At 35.9% G+C, this 23,419-nt stretch overlaps 1 protein-coding gene across 1 annotated transcript; it reads right to left on the reverse strand.

The window, feature by feature from the left end:
- Positions 1–2,517: 2,517 nt before the first annotated feature.
- LOC128641544 (keratin, type I cytoskeletal 10-like) lies at positions 2,518–10,370 on the reverse strand. Its single transcript, XM_053694104.1, has 8 exons — positions 9,821–10,370; positions 8,472–8,554; positions 5,889–6,042; positions 4,694–4,855; positions 4,488–4,613; positions 3,881–4,095; positions 3,297–3,400; positions 2,518–3,128 (listed from the first exon to the last, which is right to left on the reverse strand). Exons 1-8 carry the CDS (start codon positions 10,334–10,336, stop codon positions 3,100–3,102), a joined length of 1,389 nt encoding a protein of 462 aa, XP_053550079.1. The 5' UTR covers positions 10,337–10,370; the 3' UTR covers positions 2,518–3,099.
- Positions 10,371–23,419: the final 13,049 nt, after the last annotated feature.

The following is a 23,419-nucleotide window of genomic DNA, read 5'->3' on the forward strand; positions in this document are numbered from 1 at the left end:
TATGAGGTAAGCAATGGCGTATAAGTATATATTTATACACCTTAGGCAGGTGTTACTGGAGGCAGGTGTCTGTTGATAAGCTAATTGGGTATGTCCTGGTAGTAAAGTCACTTCACGTAGTGTCCTCTGTGTCGCAAACAAGTGAATGGTCACCGACTAGCGGTGGTGTCAGAGCCTGCTGTGGTCTGATATTTGAAAACAAGTGTATGGCGCTGTGTGTCACACACAGCGCCATACACTTGTTTTCAAATATCAGACCACAGCAGGCTCTGACACCACCGCTAGTCGGTGACCATTCACTACATCCAATCACTGTCTGCACCGCATTTCAGGTACAGAAAATCTTTGGTTTTGCACATACTGTGTCTGAAAGAACAAAAAACTCTAGCAGCCTTCAATTCACCACAGCTGCAGGTCCTAGACACTCCAGGCACTCGAGGATTCCTCTATTCTCACTACTATCCACAATAGGTTTTGTCCTCACACACTATACGTGTATCCAACTACCAGGGAAGCTTAACAGCTCTTGTTTGGGACACAGAGGACACTACGTGAAGTGACTTTACTACCAGGACATACCCAATTAGCTTATCAACAGACACCTGCCTCCAGTAACACCTGCCTAAGGTGTATAAATATATACTTATACGCCATTGCTTACCTCATACAGATTGAGGGTAATAAATGTGAGTGCATTTCTTAGACCTGCTTTGTATGTAATAAATATTTTTAATTTATACAGTATCACGCTATGTACTCTTTTTCTTTCTTTGCCATATTTCATTCTACACGGTGAGAGCCAAGATCCAGATCGCACTACCATACTGCGGAGAGATACCAAGTCAGCAATATCAGAGACCAGGAGACTCTAAGGTTGAAAGTACCATACACAAGCCTGGCATGAAATAAAAGAAACAAAGGATAAGAACATCTTCCAACACAGGAAAGACTGCCAAGACATACCGGAGAGACACCAACCAGACACTCAGACATTACCTCATATGATTGAGGTACCCTCTGGTAAGGGCACACTACTGGTCTCCTAGTACCAGCGTTACTGTTACCATTAAGTTTTGTTGATAAATATACATCTTGAACGTATAATATTCATCTTACTTGTTCATAGTCATCACCTGAACTTTTTTGTAAGACTAAGGACATTTGTCTACTTCAATCAAGAGACATTTCATTTTATTCCATTTCTTTTTGATAGAACAGTTTATATATTTACACATTCTGAGTATTTGTAGCGCTGAATATCTTTCGACATTTCTTTTGTACATAATATATATATATATATATATATATATATATACACACACACATATATATATATATATATATATATATATACACACACACATATATATATAAATATATATATATATATATATATATATATACACACACACATATATATATAAATATATATATATATAAACACACACACATATATATATATATATATATATATATATATATATATATATATATATATATATATATATATATATATATATATATATATATATACACACACACACATATATATATATATAAACACACACAAATATATATATATATATATATATATAAACACACACACACATATATATATATATATAAAAATATATATATATATACACACACACACACATATATATATATATATATAAACACACACACATATATATATATATATATATATATATATATATATATATATATATATATATATATATAAACACACACACACATATATATATATATAAAAATATATATATATATACACACACACACACATATATATATATATATAAACACACACACATATATATATATATATATAAACACAAACACATATATATATATATATATATATATATATATATATATATATATATATATATATATATATATAAATATATATATATAAACACACACACACACACACACACATATATATATATATATATATAAAATATTCAAACACATACATACATGCAATTGCATGTGCTGGTATTACGAGTGGAGTGCAAATATCGTGCTTGTGAAAGCGCAATTTTGTGCTCCACTCGTTATCTGACCCTTTATGTTTACACCAGAAATTCTGTTTAACAGCATATTGTAAATATAGGGGCATATCTATCAAGCTCTGTATGGAGCTTGATGCCCGGTGTTTCTGGTGAGCCTTCAGACTTGCCAGAAACACAAGTTATGGAGCATCCTGCTCTGAGGGTTGATTGATACCCCCTGCCAGCGGCCGATTGGCCGTGAATCTGCAGGGGAGGTGTTGCACCAGCAGTTTACAAGAGCTGCTGGTGCAATGCTGAATGCGGAGAGCGTATTGCTCTCCGCATTCAGCGAGGTCTGTCGGACATGATCCGCAATGTCGGATCATGTCTGACAGGCCTTTCATAAATAGGCCCCATAGGATTTATTTGTTTTGAAAAAAATGTTGACATAAAGTTTAAGCAAAAGTTTATGCTTCCTGAAATAATTACTGTACACCAAGTATATCTTGCATCATGAAAAGTATTTATTGGGTAAATATTGCAGACAGAAGGACACCAAAATAACCTGAAAGTGCAATATATTGTATAAAGAAATACAAAAAAACAGAAGATGTAATCAAATTAGTATATAACATTTAAAACAGGGATGTTCAACCAAAGACACAGATCTATTTCATGTAGCTTGTTCTTTCTATATATGTGTGTTTGTGGCACTTATCTGGCCAATGAAGAGTTTGAGTACATTGAATTTTATATTTTGTTTGAAATTATATAACTTTTTTTAAATGTACTCACAGCCCTTCAAGTAGAAAAATTGCAATGTGTCCATCACTTGTAATAAATTGGACACCCCTGATTTAAACTGTTCTCCTTCACACCGATGTGCAGTAGAAGGGTAACCAGATGCTCTACCCAGGCTTCAAAGTAGTGTTCTTTTGTAATCTCTTTTATACTATGTGACCATATCACAGTGACATAAGATAAGAAACAAATTGGCTTAAGCAGAAATATTTGGCAGTTATGTAGCAGGTAACTCCATTCATCGCAATGACCTGTCAACATCAGATTTCCATCAACTGTGTCTTCAGTTCCTTGTGGTGGGTCTTTTAACTGCTACAATTAAACAAAATGATACACAATGTTATTGATTATAGAAACACAAACCATAATGATATGTGTGTGTCTGTTAATTATGGATCAAAAACAGATGTGTACGCAACATTTCAAACTTAATTCTACGGTTGGATTATGAAGCAACTTCTTTGCCTGAGCTTCCTTTACCTGGTCCAGTGGTATATCCTCCAGTACCAGGGTTGGTTTGTCCTGAACCAGTTCCTCTGGATCCTGAACCACTCTGCCCAGAGCCACCGCTTTGATCTGTTTTACTGTGATTATGAACAACAAAAAATATCATTTAAAAAACCTAGCATCAGGACAACTGAGTTATCATAGCGAAAATACAACTATTAAGCACAAAGCTGCAGAAATATGTTTTTTAAGTGTAATAAAAAATGTTACTACAAATTAGTTAACCAGAATGCAGCAAGTACTTCTTATGAATCTGGCTTGTTCTGTGTAAATAAATATTAAAGCTGAAGGGCACCTCTCTAGACAAAATTACTTCTACCCTACATTCAAGACCTCGCTTTGGTGTCAGATCAGTCTCAATGTAATGTTAGAAGCAGCAGTAGAATGTTATGAAACAAACCATGGCAATTAATAGGATATAATTCTCTCAGATAATTTAGGGCTTAGCGATTTGATGATACTGTACATTTACTCAGGAGATATTATGGATACATCCTATTCTAACTATACCACTTTATTGTACACTAAACTCAATTAAATAAAAAAACGGTCCTCACCCAAGTTCCTCGATCAGTTTGTTGTATGTGCTTATTTCTTGCTCTACCCTACTCTTGAGGTCAAGTAGGGACTCATACTCCGTAGTGTTGCACTCAGTTTCAGCTTTGATCTGCTCCAGTTGCTCCTCTAAGGCAGAGACTTGAGCCTGAAGCTGTGATAACTTCTGACAGTAACGGCCCTCTGTCTCTGCTATGGTTTCTTCCAGGGACTTTTTCTGTAATAATCAATACATGAAAATACTGTAAAGATTTAACATAACATTTTAATATACATTTTATAGCCCCTACAGTTTACTGTATATTATATCTTACAACAATTTTTCCTGTACAACAATTAACTTTCGATTATACCTTGCAATGTTTTTATATATATATATATATATATATATATATATATATATATATATATATATATATATATATATATATATGTATATATTTATATCTATCTTAAGACCCCATAATGGTTTTAATAGTGTACACTTATTCCAACACCTTCCAATGCTTTTTCTTTTCTTCCTAGCAAACATACACAGAAGGGAAAGGAACAAGTTTATAGTGCACTACTTAGGTGTAGGCTTAGTATCCATTGTGCAAGGTACTTTACCAAGGAAAGTTGTGACTGAAGTTCAATCTGCAATGTTTGAACTGTTTTCCTAAGTTCCGAAATTTCACTCTTGGTTGTTGTCACCACTTCAACTTCTTTAGTTATTTGTGCACTCAGTTCCTTGCTCTGAAAAACAGGGATTTGTTAAACTTTGACAAAGTATATCAGGTCTAATATAAAATAAAACTTGTGTGTTTCCATCTTACAATTTTGTTGAAGTTGTCTTCAGCTTCCTTCCTGTTTTTCTCAGCCAGGGCCTCATATTTTTCCCTCATGTCAGTCAGCACTTTGGTCAGATCGATACCTGGAGCTGCATTCATTTCCACTTTAACATCACCCACAGTGGTTTGTTGGGTATCAGTTGGCTCCTAAATAATTCATTTTCAAATAATGTGTTTAATTGAATTTGTAAAGTAACTGTCCTGCCAGTTAAACAGACATTTTGTATTTCAGATCCCGGCTAGCTTTAGGATTGACCACAATCTATCAACACGTCAACAGAATCACAATCATTCATTTCATTGCTTATTGGCTCCCCTTTTTACATTATAATTTGGTAAAAAAAAAACTGTCCCTATGCTTAACATTTGCTAGTCCTGTTTGTTCTGATCACAATGTAAATTCTCAATACTTAATGACACATGTTCATGTCCATTTTTACTAATGGATTTACACAACTAAAATAATCCACACACACAACACTCTTCGGCTTATTAACAATGTTCTCAAAATGTTTTTAATTGCCATGTTGGATGGCATTGGAAAGTCCCCAAATACATTTAAAGGCTACCGTTAGCATTACTAAACACTATTAAAAGAGATCAGTCTACATTAAGGACTTTTAGCTTGTGATGTTAATATAAACCCCTTGAATTTGCCATATAATTTGTTGTTAAATGAGTGCTTTTTTATAAATAATTTTTTTTTAGATATTTTGCAAGATTAAAAAGGCTAATAAGGATTTTGGGATATTAACGGCAGTGGCATTTTGAGATCGAGGCTGTAGGTGTTCAGAAATGGTTATCTCTAAAGAACAAGCACAAAAATGTTTCTCCACAATTGGACTTTACATATATGTTTAACCCCTCTCTGAGGGTTACAAATATAGGGGTTTTTCATCACAAGCATTGCAGTTCCCAAGCAGTCCACCAGGAACAGCAGTTACAAGAATTACCACACTCTATGCTCTACTTTGGAGCTGCAATGATTTTCATTCCTGAGCTGGACTTTACTTATATATTTAAATTTTTGTGGGGCTAAAAACATACTTATCTGGGGTCATTAGTGTAAAAAGTATATGCTGTAACAAATGAGAGCAAGTCATTTTTGCTTTAGATTGTCACTTTAAATAGTAACCCCTTAGAATACAGTGGAGATCACTCATATGCAAAGCAATGCTACCTGAAGGCTCTTCTTGAGAGAATCCAATTCCTCTTGCAGACTACCAACTTGACTTTCATAGTCAGACGTAGAAAGTTTCAGTTCATCCAGGACTTTGCGCAGACCATTAATATCAGCCTCCACTGTGTGGCGAAGAGTCAACTCATTCTCATACCTGAATAAAAAATATATATATGTAAATCATGAAAGAAAATTGCACTCACTGGGTTTAAATAAAAAAAAAATTACTATTGTGATGTTTTGGGTATATTAACTTTAATAATGGATTAATAATATTAATAATAGAGAATATAAGAAATGTTCAGTATCAAGAGGTAACTCAAAAAAATGAGTGCCTGGAATATAGTAAATCCATTGCAAATCAGTTTAAAATGATTTACAAACAGTTGATGTGAATGCTGTTTTGGTTTTATAAAAATATGCAGCACAGTAAAAAATAAAGAATCATTGCTTATATTTCATATTCTTCCTGCTAAACCATAACTAGGTCTACAGAATTAAATTAGTTAAATCTATTATGCTGAATTGTTAAGAATGAAATACATATATTTATCAATATTTTTGTTACACTATGACTCTTTAGTGACAAGTTCTAATACGTATGTATAATTATATGAGTGATATTTACTAATACACTTTTGTTGATATCTTTCTTTCATAAGCATATACACAAGAAGGAAGATCTTCCTTCCCAATAATTAAGCATCTGTTTACAATACATATATACGAGTATATCCTTTAATGTTTGGATATTGTATCCTTTCTTTATATTGTTTTTTAATTAGGTTAAAAGTAGCAAGGTTTGTTTTAGAAAAATGTCATTTTGTGCATCTGTTGTCATGGAGAGGGGAGGAGCAGGGTCTCCTTTTAGAGTGACCATCTATTCTTGGGATCATTGTGATTGTGGAGGAATCCTCCTCCGTTCATTTACTGCCACCTATCAGAATGCTTTTTTTTCAGCTCTTAAGGCAGTAGCTGGCTAAGGCAATGTGAAGCCGTACCATACAGGCCATTGCAAATAATGGGTGTGCATTACCGGGCCTTAGGGAAACCACAGGAAAAGATTTCATTGGAGTTAATGAACATGCCAGGTGCATGAGTAATATTCCATGTATAGAGCGGGTAAGCCGGCTTTATATGTCACTGAACTTCAGAAAGAAATAGGAAGGGTACAATACAGTAGGAAATATATAATTAAATATTTAAAAAAGCTAAAATGTTAAACATAAAATAGAAGCTTTTTGGTTTGCTAAGAAGAGTATATAGGCAACATTTCGAAACTGTTTATTTACCACCACTTTAAATAGATATTTCAATACTGGTGAATTGTTAAAGCAAAAAATGTAGATTTTAAGATCTGTAAATGAGAATCTTAAAGGGATATTAAACACTAAATAAATGCTAGATAGTATGATGCATTCCAAGAAAGGATTATTCAGAGAATAACATGTAAATGTATTTTTTAAAGTTTCATTAGTTGTTTAAATATTGACAAAATAAGTTTAAAGTTTAAGTGTCTATAAAACAATGAGAGCTGCCATGTTGTAACTTAGGTTACCTTCTCTGCTGTGGCCAATTAGGGACCATTATAAATAGATCACTAGAGTGTGCAGCCAATCTTACACTTCTATTTTTAACAGGAACTGAAAAGCTCACAGAATGGAATTACAGGAAAAAGGGACAAAATAAATAAAGTATACACAGTGTATATGTATGATTTATCAATTTACATTACTATCTCAAAGTGTTTAATGTCCCTTTAAAGGGACAGTAAACCTCAAAAATAATGTTATATAATTCTGCACACAGTGCAGAATTATATAACATTATATTAGCCTTATCTTTATAAAACATAATATTCCCTTTGATTTTTTTAAAACAATGGCTGTTTTTCACACAGCGCATCGGGCCAGCTGTATAGTCACAGCCCGGCCCGACCGCGCCATTATACACAGTGCAGCTCGCTCCTGCTCTGTCTGACAGCGTGCACGTGTCTGCTGCACCATATGCCAGCAGTTTTTGCAAGAATATTATCCATTTGCAAGAGCACTAGATTGCAGGACTATTTCCTGCCATGTAGTGCTCTAGACACATATCTCGGTATCTCTTAACCCTTTCGTGACAGGGTTAAAGTGCCTACATCGGAACAACTGTTCCGATGTAGACAAATTGAAACTACGCGATCGTGCATACGATCGCGAGATTTCAATTATTGGATCGCATCTGGGGGGCGTCCCTACAATCCTAGGAACGCCCTCCAGACCGCGATTAAATCCCTGAAGCACAGAAGGCTTCAGGACAGCCGTTAGTTATGACGTTCCATTCCGTCATAACGGCTTTAAAGCCCAGTCTAATTATGACGGAATGGAACGGCATAACGGCTTTAAAAGGTTAAACAAAGAATTCCATGGGAACGAAGCAAATTTGATAATAGAAGTAAAATGGAAACTTTTTTAAATTTGTATGCTCCGTCTTAATCACAAACAACCTTTTGTGTTTTATACAGCTTTAGATTGAAGCATAGCAGTTTAATAGGTTGCAATATAATTGCCATAAACATATTATACATTGAAACAAACTCACTTCAGTTTGAAGTCATCAGCAGCCAGACGGGAATTATCAATCACTAGGATTATAGATGCATTGTCACTGGTAGCTTTAAGGATCTGTAGAAAAAAAAAATATATATATATATAGAGGAAGTCATAGGAAACTGTTTAGCCTTTTATTATAGAATACAACAAATAATACTACTGCATTCTACATGAGGAATATTTAATGCTTCAGTTTGCTATTGTGTTTTATATAAGTGATTTAATGCTTCCTTTTTGTAAATGTTCATTGATTGATTATATGGGATCTTAACTGCGCAGAAAAGGATAATTTAGGCAGAAATTACTATGCAGAGTTTAGCAAATGAATCAAAGATTCAAAATTAAACTGCTTCCTATAACAGTACTTAAGATCAACTTTGATGAATTTGCAGTTGCCAATAAATCATATAATTTTATTTTATGTGCCATTCCACCAGCACCTATAAATAATTACTGTGAAATCTAGTATAAAAATATATATATATGTGTGTGTATTTATATGCAAAGAAACTGAAATCTAAACTGATAAAATCTTACATTTAATAAAGTATTTTTTTCCACCTGATGAAATAGATCTTAACCCCCTTAAGGACCAGCGACGTACCCTGTATGTCGCTGGCCTTTTTTTGGGACTTGTTTGTTTTATAGTGCGGTCTTGCCACCAGCGTTGAGACTGCTCTATTCCACAAAGCCTGCTGGAGGGATGGCATTAATAGCGTGTTCTTGCTAGACTTGTGCTATTATGCCCTGAACAAACCCTTAACGACCAGTGACATACAGGATACATTGTGGTCATTAAGGGGTTAACCTAAAATGTACCCATTAGTGAGATATAGAGCTTTTAAAATACAATTTCCTCTCATCAAATGCTGTGAGGGACCACATAATTCTATCTTGCAGGCTTGCAGGCATTAATTAGCTGAGTGAATTGCCTCAGGAGAAAATACACTGATGGATTCCTCCATAACTTGGGAGAGATGTTATAGGTAACTCGGCATCATAGTATTTTTGCAGCAGTAAAAACTATTCTCTGCTATCAGCTGTGAATAGCAAATTAACTGCAAATTGTTTTCTAAACACTTTGACTATTTAAAAACTCCAACTGAGCTTGTGTGCTGCAGCAAAACAGATGTGATTACTACAGTATACAAAAAAAATCAACCCTATTTTTTAACAGCTGGAAAAATTCTGTTTTACAGGCAAAAGATATGTAAGCATAAGGATGCTAGGAATATTCTTTTTTATTCACACTTTTAGCAAACTAAATAAATGTAACATGTTTTCTAGTTTAGTAAATTGTAGTAAATTGTTATGACTTACTGTAGTTTTTAATCATACCTGAGCTTGTAGATCTTCAATTGTTTTAAAATATTTGCTGTAGTCAATTTTTTCCCCTGTGCTGCTGGTGCCAGGACTCTGCTTGTCATACCATTCCTTAATCTTGCGCTCAAGTTCAGCATTTGCCTGCTCTAAAGCTCGAACTTTGTCCAGGTAGGAGGCCAAGCGGTCATTGAGATTCTGCAATGTTTGTTTTCCATTGCCAGACAAGATACTGTCACCACCACCAAAACTACCACCAAAGCCAGCATTGCCACCAAAGCCAGCATTGCCACCAAAGCCAGCATTGCCACCAAATCCACCTCCATAAGAACCACCACCATATCCAGCTACACCTCCAGAGCTTTCTCCGAAACCACCATAGCAACCTCCAGATCCACCACCTGCACTACCACCATATTGACCTCCCCAACTGTCACCTCCTCCCATACCACATTCTCCATAGTTCCCTCCACTAACACTGCCATAACCCCTAGAAACAGTTTTCTGACATGACTGTTTATAGCTGAAAGACATGATAAATGATGACACTCTTTACAGGTATAGAGAATGGAGACTCAAGAAAAGAGTGTGATAGATTAGTAATCTTTATTCCCTATATATAGATGATTGAAAGGGTGTGCCTTTTTAATAACATATTTGTTTGCCAACTAATTTAGCTTCTGGTTTCAGCACCCCTCAGATGAAACTAACATGGTTACAGGGTGGAGTTCCAAAAATTGTTCCTCATGTATTCAACATGCTTGATTAAAACAAATGACATATTTCAGAATATTAGCAATAATAGTAGTAGTTAATCTATGTCTGTTAAAATTATAAGTCAATAAGAAGCCTGATGTAAATAAATAAAATGTGATAAAAAATTAGATTACAGATCATGTACTTTTTTATTTTTGAGGACAGGTAGGTTTTTACATCTTTTAGAAAGTAAATTTTTTAATTTTAGAGACATCCATATATGGAAAATGGAAATTTAACAGCATAGTGGTATTTAATAACAATATCTGTACAATTTCTGCAATTCCTCCAAAATGGTGAAGAAATGGGAAGCAGGCTTTCTCAGTCACCAATCTCTTAATCCATTGGAATGATGTTTTCAACTAGATTGAAGATCAATGGTGTCTACCTGCAATGGATCTGATGGCTTCTCCTCATTTGAACAACAAACTTCCCAGGTATTTTTCAAGATCCAGGGATCCTCAGACAGAGTTTTAAATGCTCTAGCAGCTCCATGATCACCGCTACTTGCTTAAATATTTCTTCTAACTGTTTTGCTTTCATGAGTGATAGCTCACATTAAACAAGAGCTCTCATCAGTAATTCTGATTGCTCCTTTTGGCCATGCAGAACTTGGTTTCCAGATCTGGTTCAGATATTCAATTCTCTTCTGTTGTTTATTCCATTACGACACAACCTGTTATCTCTAGGTCCCTTCTTTCATCAAAATCTTAAGTCTTACAACTTCAAGGTTCCGAGGTTGAACGCATAATTTCAAAACATAATGGGTTTATTTTATGTGGTTGTTGAAATCTTATTTCAGGCCTGAAAGCCTATTATGAGAAAGATCTATCACAAGATTTGGAAATTTTTCTTTCCTGGTATAGTAAACAAGAATTTAGCTGACATTCTTTTAGAATTCCTAGAGTTTTTCAATTTTTACAAGAGGACTTAGATAAGGTTTTATCTGCTATCTCTTTAAGAGGTCAGATTTCAGTGCTTTCTGTGTTATCTCACAAGAAAATATACTAATATTAAGAGCTTTGTTCTAGCTTTAGTCAAGATACATTTAGTAAGGCTAGGTCTATTCATAGCTTGGACATTCAGCTCCTGTCTTGGAAGGTATTGCTTCTTTCAGAAATATCTTCTGCTAGAAGTATTTCTAAATTGTTTGTTCTTTCTTGCCATTTGACATTTATAAAAAAAAAAAATTCTTCTTTTTATCTAATAACTGAGTTGTTTCTAGGTCCATAATTTTATTTAAAATTAAGAACTATTTGTTACTTTGAAAACATAAAGTTTTGGGGCAAACAAGCACAAGCTGTTTTACTGTTGTGTGGTCATTTTTTTCTCTGGCTGTGGAAATATTTCTAAATCTTGGAAATGAGTTTAACTTCATGCCAGTGGCCATTAAATATAACTCTATCACTTCCCAGTTAGGCAGAATGATTTTGTTTAAGATAATTAGCTCAGTTTTGATTATGCTGACCAGGTGTGGAACTACCATAGGTGCAGCAGGTGCAGTCACACCAGCCCCCATGTGCTAGGGGGCCCTTAGCAGCCAGTCTATACATATGCATGTGCCTGTATATAGATAATCATAATCATTATACTGTACAGGATACTCTTAAGTGTATAAATGCATCATTATACAGTGCAACATGTTCACTATTAGTGTAAAGATATTTCATTGTTGTAAAACGCAGCATATTCAGAGTATACAGTATATATTCATTAAATATATACAGAGCAAAGTGCTCATCAGGGTATAGAAACTTACATCATTATACAGTGTATGTATATATATATATATATATATATATATATATATATATATATATGAGCTATGATTATGGCCTAGTGCCGAAAAATGTCAGCAGTGCACACGCTGTGTCTCTGTGTTTTACTTGCTTTATGATGTACCCCATGGATTTTTAATTAAGTTTGGAATAAACATTGAAGATTTTAAAAGATGCCTTCTCTTCCACCTTCTTCTTTGGAACTATGTGTATATATATATATATATATATATATATACATGGGGGGTCTAAAAATGTTTTGCACCAGGGCCCTTTGTTGACTAGCTACGCTACTGCTCCAGGTAGCAGTGTCAGTTACCTGATAAATTAATATCTTTCTTGGAGGGGAGAGACCACAAGGCCTGCCCGAGTTTATTAAATTATTTTTTTCTGGTGGCAGTTCTAGTTTGCACCTCATTTTCCCTGCTTTGTCCTTTTCTTTCTTTATGTAAGACTAACATACCAGAGAAGTGGGAGTGATTAAGTACTTATGGTCACTAAATTATCTTGCCAGCTGTATGCAGGTGAAGTTTGCTCAAAATTCACAATACACTTATTTAAGTGACAGAAAAGTAATATACACTAAACTATAGGCAAAAGCAAGTTAAATCATAGTGAAAACATTTCAGTTTAATTTGTAATTGATGCAAATTGATGGCCAGATTACGAGTTTTGCGGTAAGAGGGGTGCGTTGCTAACTTGCACATTATTGTCACCACTCACTTACCTACAGCGCTGGTATTACAGGTTTTTATAAACCCGGCGTTAAAAGACAAGAAGTGAGCATAGAGCAAAATTGTGCTCCATACCGCACTCTAATACCAGCGCTGCTTAAGTCAGCGGTGAGCTGGTTGTACGTGCTAGTGCACGATTTCCCCATAGACATCAATGGGGAGAGCCGGCTGAGAAAAAGTCTAACACCTGCAATAAAGGAGCGTAAAGCTCTGTAACGCAGCCCCTTTGATTCCTATGGGGAAACAAATTTTATATTTACACCTAACACCCTAACATGAATCCGAGTCTAAACACCCCTAATCTTACACTTATTAACCCCTAATCTGCTGCCTCCGACATCGCTGACACCTACATTATACTTATTAACCCCTAATCTGCCGCTCTGGACATCGCCGCCACTATAATAAACATATTAACCCCTAAACCGCCATACTACTGCATGGCAAACACTAGTTAAATAGTATTAACCCCTAATCTGCGGCCCCTAACATCGCTGCCACTATACTAAAGTTATTAACCCCTATGCCTAAGTCTAACCCTAACACCCCCTAACTTAAATATAATTAAATTAAATCTAAATAAAACCTACTATTAATAACTAAATAATTCCTATTTAAAATTAAATACCTATAAAATTAACCCTAAGCTAGCTACAATGTAAATAATAGTTACATTGTATCTAACTTAGGGTTTATTTTTATTTTACAGGCAAGTTTGTATTTATTTTAACAAGGTAGAATAGTTAATAAATAGTTATTAACTATTTACTAACTACCTAGCTAAAATAAATACAAATTTACCTGTAAAATAAAACCTAACCTGAGTTACACTAACACCTAGCCTTACACTACAATAAAATACATTACCTAATACAATTAACTAATTCAATACAATTAGCTAAATTACAAAAAAACAAACACTAAATTACAGAAAATAAAAAACAAATTACAAGATCTTTAAACTAATTACAACTAATCTAATAGCCCTATCAAAATAAAAAAAAAACACCCAAAATAAAAAAAAAACCTAGCCTAAACTACCAATAGCCCTTAAAAGGGCCTTTTGTGGGGCATTGCCCCAAAGAAATCAGCCCTTTTACCTGTAAAAAAAAATACAAACAACCCCCCCAAAAGTAAAACCCACCACCCACACAACCAACCCCCCAAATAAAAGCCTAACTAAAAAAAACTAATCTCCCCATTGCCCTGAAAAGGGCATTTTGATGGGCATTGTCCTTAAAAGGGCATTTAGCTCTTTTGCAGTCCAAACCCCTAATCTAAAAATAATACCCACCCAATAAACCCTTTAAAAATCCTATCACTAACCCCGAAGATCCCCTTACAATTTTGAAGAGCAGACATCCATCGTCAACGAAGCCGGGAGAAGTCTTTATCCAAGTGGCAAGATGTCCTCAACAAAGCCGGCAGAAGTGGTCCTCCAGATTGAGCTTGCATTCTATTGGCTGATTGGAACAGCCAATAGAATGTGACCTCAATCCTATTGGCTGATTGGATCCATGCTGGATGTCTTGAAGATGGAGCCGCTCCATGCCAGATGGACGAAGATAGAAGATGCCATCTGGGTGAAGATTTCTGCCCGTCTGGAGGACCACTTCTGCCGGCTTCATTGAGGACTTCTTGCCACTTGGATGAAGACATCTTCCGGCTTCGTTGATGATGGATGTCGGCCCTTCACAACTGTAAGTGGATCTTTGGAGGTTAGTGTTAGGATTATTTAAGGGTGTATTGGGTGGGTTTTATTTTTAGATTAGGGGTTTGAGTTGCAAAAGAGCTAAATGCCATTTTAAGGGCAATGCCCATCCAAATGCCCCTTCAGGGCAATGGGGAGATCATGGTTTTTTTAGTTAGGCTTTTATTTGGGGGTTTGGTGGGTTTTACTACTGGGGGTGTTTGCATTTTTTTTTACAGGTAAAAGAGCTGATTTCTTTGGGGCAATGCCCCGCAAAAGGCCCTTTTAAGGGCTATTGGTAGTTTAGTTTAGACTAGGGTTTTTTATTTTTTATTTTGATAGGGCTATTAGATTAGGTTTTTTTTTTTTGGGGGGGGGCTTTTTTTATTTTGATAGGGCTATTAGATTAGATGTAATTAGTTTAAAAATCTTGTCATTTGTTTTTTATTTTGTGTAATTTAGTGTTTGTTTGTTTGTTTTTTTGTAATTTAGGTAATTGTATTGAATTTATTTAATTATATTTAATTTAGGTAATTTAATTTAGGTAATTTAATTGTAGTGTAAGGTTAGGTTTTATTGTAAGGCAGGTTAGGTTTTATTATACAGGTAAATTTGTATTTATTTTAGCTAGGTAGTTAGTAAATAGTTAATAACTATTTAGTAACTATTCTACCTAGTTAAAATAAATACAAACTTGCCTGTAAAATAAAAATAAACCCTAAGTTGGATACAATGTAATTATTAGCTATATTGTAGCTAGCTTAGGGTTTTATTTTAGGTAAGTATTTAGTTTTAAATAGGTATAATTTAGTTATTAATAGTAGGTTTTATTTAGATTTATTATAATTATATTTAAGTTAGGGGGTGTTAGGGTTAGGGTTAGACTTAGGTTTAGGGGTTAATAAATTTTAGTATAGTGGCGGCGACGTTGGGGTGGCAGATTAGGGGTTAATAAATGAAGATAGGTGGCCACGAAGTAAGGGCGGCAGATTAGGGGTCAATAATATTTAACTAGTGTTTGCGAGGCGGAAGTGCGGCGGTTTATGGGTTAATATGTTTATTATAGTGGCGGCGATGTCCAGAGTGGCAGATTAGGGGTTAATAATTTTATTTTAGTGTTTGCAATGCGTGAGGGCCTTGGTTTAGTGATTAACAGGTTGATTATGGGTGTTAGTGTACTTTTTAGCACTTTAGTTATGACTTTTATGCTATAGCTTTGTAGTGTAAAACTCATAACTACTGACTTTAGAATGCATTACGAATCTTGACGGGATAGGGTGTACCGCTCACTTTTTGGCCTCCCAGGACAAGCTTGGAATACCGGCCCTATTAAAATCCCATTGAAAAAAGACTTTACGCAATTTGCGTAAGTTTATTTGTGTTGTCTAAAAAAGTGTGCGGTGCCCCTAAACCTGCAAGACTCGTAATAGCAGAGGTAGTGAAAAAGCAGCCTTATAACCTGATAACGCTGCTTTTTGACCTTAATGCAAAGCTCATAATCTAGCCGTGAGATTTTAAATCAGCCCCAAGTTTTCTCCAGTTACCTTCTCTCTCCCGTGGTACATTCTGTATCCTAGAGAGCTCCATTACTTTATGGAGAACATATTTCATCTCTCTGGGACTTCTAGGTTCCGCCCTTTTTCGTATAGAATATCAGACTAGAGAATCTTTGCTGATTGCCTACATAAAGTAATGAAGCTCTCTGGGATACTGAAGCTGTCAGTTATTCAGTTTTATTTTAAATACAAGAAAAACAAAGGGCAATGTAATTTGTAAAATATACTCATAAATATACAAAGTATGATCCTAATTTGGCAAATTTACCCAGAAACTGTGAAAGCATAATCAGAATTTGTAAAATCGCAATCCTAAATACACTGCTGTATACAAAATAAAATACAAAATAGAAAGTGCAAAGTTTAATGTAGTAAATTTTAATCTGAAGTGTAAAGTAATATAAAATACAAAGCACAAAGTACTATATTGCCCTGGGTTTGTCTCTCCTTCACATACAGAAATGCAGGGAACACCCATTGAAAAAGTTTACCAAAATCTGCCTTTTGAGTTCTACAGAATCATTTGACATTGTCTAATCTGAGAGGAGAGTTTTAGATCATTAGGCCCTTTTTCTTCTCCCCAGAAACCTTATACAGCTGTGTGTAATGAACCATAAGAAGCAGTTTGTTACCTAAGGGTGCTGACAAATATTGCTGCAGTGTTGCTTAATGGTAAAAATATGTTTCAAAGAAGCTTAGCAACAGTATTATAACACGTGATAAAATATTCCAAATGGATCCAGTACTCCCACCAGACAATAAGAGCAGTATAGATAAAATATAAAGCATAGTACAAATGCATTATAGTCACTTCCCGTATTTGTAGAACAAAAAAATAATAAACAATAACAAATTTTGATTTAATTTTTTTTGCTATTAATCCATATTTTTGTGCATATTATTGAGGATCTATATATACAGTATAGCTATTTTTCCTTTTGTTTATAAGTCTGTCTTTCTATATGAGTATGTAAGTGTTTTCTTTCTTTAAATGTGTGTGTCTTAGAAGTTTTTCTTTGAGTCTGAAGTTTTTTAGTGTGTGTGTTAGTATTTCTGAGTGTTTGTTAGTGTGCACATGTTTCTGTGTTTCTGTGAGTATTTCTATGTGTCTGTGAGTGTGTGTGTGCCTTTTAATGTTTTTGTTTTCGAGTGTCTATGAGTGTTTGTGTGTTTACCTTTGAGTGTTTTTGTTTTTGTGTGCCTGAGTGTATCTCTATCCAACAATTGAACCTCTATCAGATTCATATGTGTGTTTATCTGGCTCTGATACTAGCCGGTGCCTCACCAGCCACTACCCTTAACGCAAATCACATCACATCTCCCCCAGTGTCTTGTTACTTCCCTGACTGAGAGCCAAGTGAATCTAACCCTGCTTGCAAGAGCTGCCTTATATAGCCCTCTAACTTTTCTCAGCTTTTGCTATATGGCTTCTTGTTGCCTGCCTGTTACAGCTTTACAGCATTTTGCTTCTTTCAGAATGGTATATTTCCCTGTAGAGAAACTAAAGGGACAGTCAACACCAGAATTTTTGTTGTTTAAAAAGAAAGATAATCCCTTTATTACCCATTCCCCAGTTTTGCATATCCAACACAGTTATAATAATACACGTTTTACCTCTGTAATTATCTTGTATCTAAGCCTCTGCTGACTGCCCCCTTATTTCAGTTCTTTTGACAGACATGCAGTTTAGCCAATCAGTGCTCACTCTTAGGTCACTTTACGTGCATGAGCTCAATGTTATCTATATGAAACATGTGAACTAATGCCCTCTAGTGGTCAAAATATATTCAGATTAGAGACAGTCTTCAAGGTCTAAGAAATTAGCATATGAATCTCCGAGGTTTAGCTTTCAACTAAGAATACCAAGAGAACAAAGCAAAATTGGTGATAAAAGTAAATTTGGAAGTTGTTTAAAATTGCATGTCCTATTTAAATCATGAAAGTTTTTTTTGGACTTGACTGTCCCTTTAACCCTTTCTACAGGAATGTGTTTATAAACTCCATTACATCCTCTAATGAGTATCTGTCTATCTTCATTTAGTTGTATTTGTTTATTTTGATAATACAGGGAGTGCAGAATTATTAGGCAAGTTGTATTTTTGAGGATTAATTTTATTATTGAACAACAACCATGTTCTCAATGAACCCAAAAAACTCATTAATATCAAAGCTGAACAGTTTTGGAAGTAGTTTTTAGTTTGTTTTTAGTTATAGCTATTTTAGGGGGATATCTGTGTGTGCAGGTGACTATTACTGTGCATAATTATTAGGCAACTTAACAAAAAACAAATATATACCCATTTCAATTATTTATTTTTACCAGTGAAACCAATATAACATCTCAACATTCACAAATATACATTTCTGACATTCAAAAACAAAACAAAAACAAATCAGTGACCAATATAGCCACCTTTCTTTGCAAGGACACTCAAAAGCCTGCCATCCATGGATTCTGTCAGTGTTTTGATCTGTTCACCATCAACATTGCGTGCAGCAGCAACCACAGCCTCCCAGACACTGTTCAGAGAGGTGTACTGTTTTCCCTCCTTGTAAATCTCACATTTGATGATGGACCACAGGTTCCCAATGGGGTTCAGATCAGGTGAACAAGGAGGCCATGTCATTAGATTTTCTTCTTTTATACCCTTTCTTGCCAGCCACGCTGTGGAGTACTTGGACGCGTGTGATGGAGCATTGTCCTGCATGAAAATCATGTTTTTCTTGAAGGATGCAGACTTCTTCCTGTACCACTGCTTGAAGAAGGTGTCTTCCAGAAACTGGCAGTAGGACTGGGAGTTGAGCTTGACTCCATCCTCAACCCGAAAAGGCCCCACAAGCTCATCTTTGATGATACCAGCCCAAACCAGTACTCCACCTCCACCTTGCTGGCGTCTGAGTTGGACTGGAGCTCTCTGCCCTTTACCAATCCAGCCACGGGCCCATCCATCTGGCCCATCAAGACTCACTCTCATTTCATCAGTCCATAAAACCTTAGAAAAATCAGTCTTGAGATATTTCTTGGCCCAGTCTTGACGTTTCAGCTTGTGTGTCTTGTTCAGTGGTGGTCGTCTTTCAGCCTTTCTTACCTTGGCCATGTCTCTGAGTATTGCACACCTTGTGCTTTTGGGCACTCCAGTGATGTTGCAGCTCTGAAATATGGCCAAACTGGTGGCAAGTGGCATCTTGGCAGCTGCACGCTTGACTTTTCTCAGTTCATGGGCAGTTATTTTGCGCCTTGGTTTTTCCACACGCTTCTTGCAACCCTGTTTACTATTTTGAATGAAATGCTTGATTGTTCGATGATCACGCTTCAGAAGCTTTGCAATTTTAAGAGTGCTGCATCCCTCTGCAAGATATCTCACTATTTTTGACTTTTCTGAGCCTGTCAAGTCCTTCTTTTGACCCATTTTGCCAAAGGAAAGGAAGTTGCCTAATAATTATGATGCACACCTGATATAGGGTGTTGATGTCATTAGACCACACCCCTTCTCATTACAGAGATGCACATCACCTAATATGCTTAATTGGTAGTAGGCTTTCGAGCCTATACAGCTTGGAGTAAGACAACATGCATAAAGAGGATGATGTGGTCAAAATACTCATTTGCCTAATAATTCTGCACTCCCTTTATAGTATGGCTGAGATATAATTACCTTTCCCTGAGAGACGCATTTCTAAGGACGCCCATGACTGAATACATTTATAATATTGATGTAGATAACATCACAATACACTTTTGTTTTCTCTTTTTCACAAGTTACAGTTCATGTTCCCCAGGTTAGAAAGTATCATGAGGAGGTAAGAAGTAAAATTTGTATGTGATGAAGTCACAGTTGTGAGTAAAGTTATCTATGAGAGACACTCAGATTGTAATTTATAAACTACATAGAAAAAATTGTTGTGAGAAGAAATGCTAGGAATAGTTTTATTTGAGTCTGCACACCTTTATAGCAGGCACAGTTTACTTATGCATCTTCATAGCAAGTGCATTCATTAAAGTGTCAATATGTCAGTCACTTATTGATTTTATATGTGAGTATCCTACTCTGGGCTCGTTTCCATTGAGCTGTAATTCGGCTTGCGTGCACTCGCAAACCAATAAATATGCTGTCTGAAGGAATATAGTTTATCGACTGCTTCCCACGGCCCATTATAACCCAATTTCGGCAACTGGAACAGCCAATGGGATTTCAGTAGCTCTCATCCTATTGGCTGATTTGAATTTGAAGAATCAAATCAGCCAATAGGAATGCAAGGAACGTCATATTTAATTGCGTACCTTAAATTCACTATTCAGTGTACGGCGGCGATCGTATGAAGAGGATCCTTCACACTCCATGGTTCTGCGGTCACCGGTCTTCAGTTCCGCAGCCGCCGTTCTACAGTTCTGCGGTCCTGGATAAAGATAGAAGAGGTTGCCACTTGGAAGAAGACTTCACCGCCGGACTTCTGGAACCGTGAGTACCTATATGGGGGTTAGAGTTAGGCTTTGTTTAAATTTAATTATTTTTTTTATTTTTTAGATTAGGGATTTGGGCGCTGAAAAAGAGCTGAATGCCCTTTTAAGGACAGTAAAAGAGCTGAATGCCATTTTAAGGGCAATGCCCATACAAGTGCCCCTGTAGGGGCAATGGGTAGTTTAGGATTTTTTAGTGTTAGTTTATTTTTATTTTGGGGGGGGTGGGTTTTACTGCTAGAGGGGGGACTTAGTACTTTTTAAGGTAGAAGAGATGTTTAACTTAGGGCAATGCCCTACAAAAGGCCCTTTTAAGGGCTATTGGTAGTTTAGTATTAGATTAGGGGGTGTTTTTATTTTGGGGAGCTTTTTTCTTTTCATAGGGATTAAGTTTAAATTTTTTATTTTTGTATAATTTTGTTTATTGTTTTATGTAATGTTAGACTTTTTTATTTTCTGTAATTTTATCTTAATGTAAACTTAGTTGTTATTTTTTTAAGTAATGTTAGCTTTTTATTTTAATTGTAATTTTGTATTATTTTAATTTATGTAATGGGGTTAATTTAGGGGGTGTTAGGTTAGGGGGCTTAGTGATTAGTTATTTGCATTGTGGTGTTCGGTGGTTTATGGGTTAATAGATTTATTAGGTTAATTGTGATGTGGGTTAATGGTGGATTAGGGGTTAATAGTTTAAATAGATAGTTTGCGTTGTGAGTGTAGGGTAATTTTGTTTGTTTCTTAGCTCTGGCTGATAAGGGTGCAGCATACGTTCTCTTCAGGGCCCTGGAAAATTAGCAAGAATGACACAGGCACAAAGTCTCTCTCACTAATTTTGTTTATTCACAATATGAACAAAGAATATATAGTAAATGATACGTCATGCAAGAGGCCACAGGAAATATATAAAAAACGTAGTTAGCTTCACATCTGGGTAAGGGGTCCACAGGAAATAAGGTATAGGAACAGAATATGCCCATATAAGCATTTGTAGAGAGGATCTTATATTAGAACCATATGTTACAATTTATACAAAAGAAACTTGTGGAATGCTACTATAGAATACTGTGTGCTGCATTATAAACATTTGATACAAGATTTAAGGCTACCCTCAATATGCTTAATATGTGTGTTTCAAATTACCCATATAACATAATATATATAATATATACCCATCAGTAAGGGCATGGCGGATTAGGGGTTAATAGCTTTAATAGATAGTTTGCATTGTGGGGGGATGGCGTTTAGAGGTTAATAACTTTGATAGATACTTTGTGGTATGGGGGTTGGCGGATTAGGGGTTAGTGCATTAGTTATTGAGGGTGGGGGGTTGCAGTTGAGAGGTAGATATCGCGCATGCATTAGGTGTTTGATTTTATTTTAGCAGCAAGCTACGGGTAAAATATACAGCGCCACAATTATATGCGGCACCGTATATGCGATCGAGTGTAGTGTAAGGTCGGGTTACCATAGTAACTTATTAATGTTTTAGAAATCCGGCATAGGGTGGAAATGTTAACACAATGCTAACTTACACCTTCATGAAAAGAGCGACCGCTCACAAAGCGGAAAACTTTTCAATGGAAGCCTGGCACTAAAATGGAGCCGTAAATTACTTTTAGCTGTCGGCTGCATCAGTAGCTTACGGCTCCATTTTTAATGGCTCAATGGAAGCAAGCTCAATGTTGTGTAATGACACAGTAGTTGATTCACAATAACATTTTTTTTGTTCGGTAGAGCAAAGTGGAAAAGAGGCATTAAATGAGTCTGGTTATTTAGCATTAACATTTAAATGTAAAAAATACAATGCATTTTATTTTGAAATAAATCTCTGTATGTTTAGCTTCTTCAATATACTGTAGAGTCCCATTTGCACTCCTGGAACACCTCCAATTTACTCAATATGAAGATACCCGGTAATTGGAGCTTACACATACATGCATGCTTCTAATTTGCTGACCATCTATATCTTCCTCTAGAGTGGCACAAGAACAATAATAATATGCCCCTTAACGACCAAGGACGTGCAGGGTACATCCTAGAAAAACTGGTAGTTAATGACCAAGGACGTACCCTGCACATCTTCAGGGGTTTCAATCACTGGAAGTGATCGTGATCACTTCCTGCCGCTTTCAGGGTATTGCAGTAATGCCTCTATATTGAGGCATCCTGCAATACCCTTTTTTAGCCACCGATGCAGAGAGAGCCACTCTATGGCCCTCTATGCATCAGCCAGTGATGGTGCCGATCATTGGTGGGTGGGAGCCATAGCAGGGAGGTGAGAGGGCGGCCCATTGCTGGATCAGTTCCAGTTTGATGTCTGGTGAGTGCGCGAGGGAGACCGGAGTGCACGGGGGGGGGACGCACACGCCTTCTTAGGGAATGAGGGAGAGGGATGGAGAGGGAGGAGGGAATAAAGAGTTATTAGTGTTGGGAAAGGAATCTGGGAGGGGTCGGATATTGAGGGGGCAGCTATACTACTAAAGAAATTGTTGGGTCTTTTTATTTTATTTTAAAAATAAAGCACATTTTGAGCAAACTGGGTACTGGCAGACAGCTTCCAGTACCCAAGATGGCGCCAAATTGGTAGAGGGGGGAGGGTAAGAGAGCTGTTTTGGTGGGATCAGGGAGGTTGGGGGCTAAGGGG

The sequence above is a fragment of the Bombina bombina genome, chromosome 1 (genome assembly GCF_027579735.1).
Source record: "Bombina bombina isolate aBomBom1 chromosome 1, aBomBom1.pri, whole genome shotgun sequence".
Classification (NCBI taxonomy): domain Eukaryota; kingdom Metazoa; phylum Chordata; class Amphibia; order Anura; family Bombinatoridae; genus Bombina; species Bombina bombina.